Source organism: Drosophila ananassae, chromosome 2R, assembly GCF_017639315.1.
Source record: "Drosophila ananassae strain 14024-0371.13 chromosome 2R, ASM1763931v2, whole genome shotgun sequence".
Lineage (NCBI taxonomy): Eukaryota > Metazoa > Arthropoda > Insecta > Diptera > Drosophilidae > Drosophila > Drosophila ananassae.
The window spans coordinates 16,876,772-16,884,249 of NC_057928.1; the positions used below are offsets into that span (position 1 = coordinate 16,876,772).

General features: G+C 44.9%; 3 protein-coding genes across 3 annotated transcripts; 1 reads left to right on the plus strand and 2 right to left on the minus strand.

Moving 5' to 3' along the window:
* Nucleotides 1–1,115: 1,115 nt before the first annotated feature.
* On the minus strand, nucleotides 1,116–1,883 carry LOC6493153. Its single transcript, XM_001957123.4, has 2 exons — nucleotides 1,467–1,883; nucleotides 1,116–1,405 (listed from the first exon to the last, which is right to left on the minus strand). The coding sequence occupies exons 1-2, from the start codon at nucleotides 1,640–1,642 to the stop codon at nucleotides 1,315–1,317; spliced, it is 267 nt and encodes an 88-aa protein (XP_001957159.1). The 5' UTR covers nucleotides 1,643–1,883; the 3' UTR covers nucleotides 1,116–1,314.
* A 293-nt stretch (nucleotides 1,884–2,176) lies between these two features.
* Nucleotides 2,177–4,764, minus strand: LOC6493152. The gene has a single exon (XM_001957122.4). It carries the CDS (start codon nucleotides 4,562–4,564, stop codon nucleotides 2,291–2,293), a length of 2,274 nt encoding a protein of 757 aa, XP_001957158.1. The 5' UTR covers nucleotides 4,565–4,764; the 3' UTR covers nucleotides 2,177–2,290.
* Nucleotides 4,765–5,589: 825 nt separating this feature from the next.
* LOC6506828 (RNA polymerase II degradation factor 1) lies at nucleotides 5,590–6,947 on the plus strand. Its single transcript, XM_001957121.4, has 2 exons — nucleotides 5,590–6,011; nucleotides 6,074–6,947. The coding sequence occupies exons 1-2, from the start codon at nucleotides 5,772–5,774 to the stop codon at nucleotides 6,752–6,754; spliced, it is 921 nt and encodes a 306-aa protein (XP_001957157.2). The 5' UTR covers nucleotides 5,590–5,771; the 3' UTR covers nucleotides 6,755–6,947.
* Nucleotides 6,948–7,478: the final 531 nt, after the last annotated feature.

Sequence of the window (7,478 nt, forward strand, 5' to 3'; positions counted from 1 at the left end):
AATGCAAAACGGAAATAAACATTTGGTTAGTGAATAATTATAAATTTACGACCAAAAACCAAGTTTAAAACAATCATGATAAAATTATAAAAATTGCAACTAAAATATTTACCTCACCCAGTAACCTGTATCTTATCTTAAAAGAACAGGCTCTTACAATGAGATGCCGCGAATGTAATGGTCAAGTATCGTTTATTTAATACAGTTTTTTATCTAAAATTATGCACATATATCAGGCACTTTAGATTGCTGACTAACTGCCATGTGGGGTGCAGATTTTCAATATCCCCTCATTTGCAGGCAGTGCCAAAATTTCGACCCATTCAGCAGATACGCTAACGAGACATACTGAAGAAGAAAAAAGCAGACAGATTTTGGCATGCTTGGAAGGAAGCTATTTTGGGAGCTATTTTTAAGCACAGACAGACCATAAATTTATGGTGGGGGAATCACCCAGAGTTCACTTCGACAGAGGCCAATTTGGAGACTTGAAAAAATTAAGATATCTTTTTTGGCAATTTCGGAATTAATAGTTACGTATTTTTAAAATCATATTTAAACGCCAATCTTATTCTATATGGTGTCTATTCACTTTGTAATTTATAATTTAATTTGTTTTCTTAAAAATTAATTATTTTCTCACGAGTATTATTTCGCTCCCCGATTGCGAATCTATCCCAAGTATCTGACATTGGCACGAATATTAATATCGGGTAGTATATCATTTCGTGAATTGGGCATCAATTTCTCGACGACTTCACACGTATTCGTATAAGATGTCAGATGTGTCAGTGTTGTGTCATTTGTCTCATTAAGCCATTATTTCCGCTTTGTGGCAGACTCACATTCCCGTTTGACACTTCTCGAGAGCAATCTTGGCGGGCGCCAAATGACATCATGGATCGTTCTACGATCATTATGCACATCAAGATTCATTCGTATATCTGTGGACTGTAGTATGCACTGTGTCGCAGATCACTCTCAATGACGCAGTCTCCATTAATCACAATCGTTTCGGAGGAGACAACATCGTCAATTGCAGCTATGGGAGACGATCTGGAATATCCAAGCCCCGATCCGAACCACCCACTCATCCCCAAACCAAACAAACTGTGTGCACTGGCACGAGGGCGAATAAAAATTTGTTTATAACATATTTCTCGCACGCTATCTGATGGGTGACTGAAGGATGTGGTGGTGAGGAAGTCAGTCAGTGGGCCAGGCGGTTCGCAGACAATCGATTAAAACTGGTGGTGGTGACGCTAACTGGAATTTTTCGGCATTTGAAAGGAATCGCATTCTCCGACGATGATGCTACTTAAGTGCCTTGTCCTTTATGCCGCCGATGTACAGGACAGACCAGGACTTGTCCGGTACATTATACTCGAGATCTCGCTGATAGACGCTAATTACGGGAAGAGATTCTTTAGCATTTTGATCAAAAGGATAAGCATGAGATTTCATACCTTGTGGCCGAGTTGACCATCCGTTGCCGTTGATGGAGAGGAATACAGGTCTGCTTGGGAGTCGGCTTCAGTTCCAGGGCGAAGTCACTTTCGGTGGGGTCGACCGCCACCAGGTCATCGCTGGCGCTAGATCCGCTACTGCCCCTACCGCACTTCTCTTCGAATCGAGACGACATGGTCAGCACCGCGCGCGTCTAAACGAAACTTTGATAGGCCGAAAATGTTAAAAAATAAAGGAAGCAAGTCGCTTTTGATCCACTAACGTGCAAATTTCAACAGTCTAAAATTTACACTCCCTAATATCCAAATTAAAATGTGACACAAACAGAGTGAAGTCTCAAGAGCCTAATATTTGATTGACAATTCTCTGATTGTTCTCTGATGTTAGATCTCTGATGTTTGAAACAGACAGGAAAACCAAAGTTGCAGCTGAAATATTTTTTAAAAAGGTTCAGTTTGTATATTTTATAGGTTTAAATTACCATAAAAGTAGGCCACATTATTTTTCTTTTGTGATCTGTTGGCTAAGCCTAGAAGTATGCCATGATTTCGGTACAACCTTAGAGAAACCATTTTTAGAAAATTTAAACGATAATGGCTTCCTAATTCTTAACTTCCTCACAGCCTTAGGGACTTATCCTTGTCTATAACATAACCCAACAAAATCCAAAAGCTCTTAATATCGGATAGAAAGAAAATAAATCACAAGCTTTCTGAAATCTCTCTATATATATTTTTTTAATTTTTAAAGTAACCAGTCAGCACAGTAAAATTTTGAGTTGCCAACCCTTGTTATATTTTTCGTGTTTCGTCCAGGATTATGACTAGTACACCTTCACCTGCACCACCAGGAAGTTGGCGCCCTTATCAGTCATCTTGCTTATCATCTGCATGGGCAGCATGAGGGTGGAGGGGCTACGGCAGATAGTGCCCATGTCCAGGGGCGCCCGGATGTCGTACATGTGACTGGTATTGACGCTAAGGCAATCGATTATCTTGAAGCCTGTGGTCGACCAGAGGGACAAGGTGCCCATGAGGCACATGTCACGCGGAATGATACTGGTCAACCATATGAGGAACACCTCCCTGTCCTCTCCGGCCTTGATACGCTTCAACACCCTGTCAGAAGAGTGCCCTTTAGTAGGTGCCAACGCCTCGGCCAGATTGGCGCGGGCGGTCATCACCAGGACGGGCAGCAGATCCTTTAGATCGTCGCCCTGGGTGTCGATTATCTTATCACGCACCATGTACAGCATCTGGCACTTCGGCTTGTTCAATAGCACCATGGTAGAATCGAGAAAGAAGGTCTTTGTCTGCCTGACTCCAATCCTTTCCATGGTCAGCGCCCGGTGCTCCAGCAGAAGATGTTTGTTTAAATCCGAAATAAATGATAATCGTTTGCAATCGTGGTCGGGACAATGGATGGGGCTGCGGGATACGTTTAGTTCCCGGGGTTTTTGGTCATCTCCTAGTTGGGGATTCTTGTCCATAATCACTATAAGTTCTTCCTTCGTACAGGCCACCGTACTAAAATGGTCGTTGGGTGGTTCCAGGATGGGCGGAATACCCGTCCTTGCCGACTCAATTAATTTCTTCTTCAGCCTCTCCACCAACTGAGGATCCGGGGCAGCGCCCTGCAGGCTAGCTCTCTGAGCCGATGAGGCCAAAATGTACTTGTCCTCGGGAACTTCTAGCTTTTTAGATCGTTTCATATCACTCCGGGGCTTGGAAGGTCGCGTATAAAAATCCGCTTGATTCATCTTGAGAAGGGGATTATTCAAAATGTCCGGCAGGCATATATAGCCAGTGTCCACTTCCTCCTCGGTGGTGGGATAGCTATCTATATCAGTGGCCGATTCCAGTGTACCTGAACTATCCGACGATGTGCATCGGGACGCAGGAGTCGTTCTGCTAGTTTTCTTGCCATTTTTCCGCCTAACCGGCTTTTCCTGTGATTTGCGGACGTTTTCCAGAAGAGTTTCCATAACTTTGGCATTTTGCTTTATGTACAATTTATTATTTATGGCGGTTTCGGAGAGACTACTGACCGCAATCGGTGCCATATGTGGCATTGGAAAGTGGGAACCACCCTTTTCTCTTCTTTGACGGCTTATCCGACGCCTCTGGAATTCGAGGGTTTGGACTTCCCTTCGAGTGGCCTCATATTCCTCCTCAATTTTAGATCGCATTCCGGTCAGCTTGGTCATCTGGCGGCGTTTGGCCTCCAGTTTTCTCAGCAGTGCCTTACTACTGCTGGCTTCGGCTGGACCTGAAGTTGGGTGTTCCGTTGGATTTCGACGATGATGGCCCTTTGAGGTCCCTGGAAGTTCTTCGGCCCCATTGCGATGATGCAACCGTTTTGTCTCATCGATGGTAGGATTCTTAGCAGTTGCATCTTTTGGCTGTGTTCGATCTTTCAAGTTTATATTTTTCGGAATCTTAGGCGTATCTTTGGGTAGATTAGTTGGTGGGAGCGAAAACCGGTCCACGCCTGTTCTGGCCAAATGTGGAGGCGCCGTGGCTCTCAAACGTTCAATGCCCCGAAGCTCAACTTTGGGTTCCTTTGAAGGGGATGGATTTTTGTTGTGCTTAGTCCGGGAACTCACGACCTTCCTAAGACGCTCCACACTCTTTTCTCTTTTTAACAAATTTAGGGGCGTAAAGGGAGGCGGTACGGGCTCATCGTGAAAGCCCTCACGAACCCGATCTTTAATGGGCTTCATTGCGGGAAACCTAGTGAAGGACTGGCCCCTAGACGGAGGATCCATCGCCTGGACAGCCCAGTTGTTGAGGTGGACAGCCAAACTGGCAGCTTGCTGATTTTGGGCCGTCGATCGAGAGTTGAACATAACCCGAATTTTTTCCTTCTCCTTTTTCTCAGTCGGAATCGAATCGATGGAATCGACGGCCTTCAGCTTGTTGCCCTCCGCATCGTTGATATCGGAGCTCTTTTTACGCTTCATAAAGAACCGCAGCTTCTTACAGGCCGAGCACCAGCTGGTGGCGCCTTCAATGTATTCCTTCCCCAAGGACTGGATCTCTCCATGACGAAGACTCAACTTGCTCCGACGACGATTACAATGAGTACACTCAAACATAATGTTTTTAATTTTGTTGTATCTTTGTGTGATTGAAGTGTGTGTTTTTTTGTATGTTTCTTAATGATGGAAGCACATAGAAGGAATTTAACGAGACTCTTCCAAACAGTGTGAACAGTATGAAAGTAGAAAATGAAACAAGTGCCGAGGCTGAGTTCCCCCAACCTGGCTTCGGAAAGTCAATACAATGCCTACTGAGCTGAGGTCAATACTGAAATGGGTCACATGGAAAGCGTTTCCAAGAGCCTACGACTCTTAACGGAATAAATATTTCCCACAGTACTTTGTTGGTTTTCCGGTCCGGCCCCTGAGATGAACGGTCACATGCTGGACCCATTGATTGACCGTGAAATCCAAAATCGAAGGTCGCCAAGGGGACGTGCAAAAATAAGCAAAAATAAAACGAAAATTTGGGGGAAACCTTGGTCGCTAGCCCAGCTCCAGCCATGCTCCAGTTTATACGCCTCGAGCCGGAGCTCTCAAAATCAATTGAGATTGTCAAACGCCCCGTCAAGTGCCACCTGTCGGCATGCGAAGACACAAATAAAGAGAAAAGTATTTCAAAAACTATTTAAAGCGAATCACTGTAGTGTGGTGAAGCTGGAATACCCTCAAAATGAAACCAAAATATTGCCAAAAACCAATAAAATTCAAATAATTGATTTTGAATTTTGAATTTTTTCAAATATGATATGTTAAGATAGAAAATATCAATAGCTATTAATAGCTATTATAGTTCTTGGCTTATAAAATAAATTATCTTAACAAAAATTACATGTTTGGTTATTAAAAATGTTATACAGTGACTTAATATCTCAAAATAATCTCCTCAAGATCCTTCTAGTTTCTATAATTCAATCATCTTTTACAAGTCTACCCATTTTTGTAATAACTTCCTTCACATAACGATATTGCCTAAATTGAGAAATGAGAAAACAAACATTTAAAATAAATAATACAACTATTTATTTAGCTCCACCTTTGTTTTTACAATTTTATTTATAGTTTATTTATTTATTTAGGTTTCTTACTTCCTCGTAGGCTCCATGAACCGTACAAACCCTCAGCAAGGGTAAAAATGGCAAAAAGCGGCTTAAACTGAGACCAATTGAGGCTTCGCCATGGCTTTTGGTTTACTCGGATCGGATCGGATCGGCTCGCATTGGCGGCCAGTAGATGGTGATGGTGATTCAGCCCGAAAATTCGAATGTTTGTTTGTTTGTTGAGATGCGCCAAACCCCAAACGCCAAACGCCAAAAGACGAAAGAGACCTATACCGATACCGAAACCGGCGACAAATCAATGGTCTGAGCAAATAACGGAACCCGGCTCGAAGCCCACTGCCGGCCCAGCTGAAGGTCTCCCCACGAACTCTACTTGGTATAAAAATCACCTCGTCCATCCAAGCCAACATCAGACGCTTCACAGACTAACAATTAACAAGATGGTAAGTAGTTTGGAGGAAAAATAAAGGATCATGAAAGGATTAAAATGGTTTCCCGTTTGTAGAAACTCTTCGCCCTGACCATTGCCCTGTGCGCCTGCCTAGCCGCCGCAGATGTGTCCCACCTGCAGCCCGCCAGCAGCTACCTGCCACCTCCGCGTCCGGAGCAGGCCATCTCCATGAGCATCGAGCAGCAGGAGCTGCGCGAACTGCCGGAGCAAGTGGAGTACATGCGAATGAACGAGCAGGGCCAGATGGAGCCCATGCCCGCCAGTCTGCTGACGCCTCCTGCTCCCGAAGGCGAGGTGGAAGCCATGCCCTCCACCCGCTACCTGCCACCCGCAGCTCCGGTTCCCAGCCAGATGAATGTCGAGCCCGTTGAAATGATGGCACCCGAGCAGCCAGCCATGGAGCAGCTCCAGGCCCAGCCTCAGCCCCAGCTGGCCATGCGCTACCTGCCTCCTGCTCCTCAGGAGAACCAGCAACTGACCTACCAGCAGTACCAGGAGCAGATGCAACAGCTGCAGATGCAGCAGCTCCAGGAACAGCAGCCAGAGGAGTCGCAGCCGGAGCAGCCCCTACAGCCAGCTGAGGAGCAGATGCCCTATGTCCTGGATGTCCAGCAGCCCATGGCTCCCTCCGATGCGGAAGCCCAGGAGCCTCAGGAACCCGAGCCAGCCCACGAACTCCGTGCCGACGGCTACCACTACAAGCAGGCCGAAGAGCAGCTCCGTCTGAGGCATTAGCTCATCCAAAGCTGAGTCACTGGATGACGTTATCGAGAATTCCGGGCATGCGTCACCGAATTGTTGAATTATTTCTAGTTCTAAGCTTTACGAGTCCGATTAAAGTTTGTTTTGTTGAGAATTTGTGACTTAAAATAATGGGCGGCTCTAAATTTCAACAAGAGAGAAGATTTCTTTATTCGGAAATAAGATTTAAAACTTGTTAAAATGACTTCATCATAAAATCATTTCTTTTTTTAAGATGCTCCTTAATTTGAGAAATACTTCATCGAATAGAATATGTTTCTACCTATAAGGTACTAGGCCTAGAAAATTATTTTGAAAACTTAAAAAATTTCTTTAGAAATTTCTAAATTATGATACGTTCTTTATAAACGTTTATAGAACTAATTGTAGTCCATATATGTCTTAGTAAATTAGTTTCAGCAGCTTCTTGTTCGGACATAGATTAAAAATGGACAGCACTCTTGCCCCAAGAACGGGCATCTTTAAACGATATTCCAAACGTCCTGCCAACGAGTCCTTCGAATGGCTTCAACCTCAGGTGGATGTGCCCTTGTGGAGCAGACGAAGTCGTCGGATTGCATCGGGAAGCAGCCAGAACCCGGCCATAGCCAAGTTCAAGGACTTCCATGTGGACGTTGCGGGTCGGTTGTGGTCGCTGTGGGGCAATCTGCATCCGGAAGCGCCTGTCTTTGAAAAAGGGGTGAGGGGCCGCCAGTAC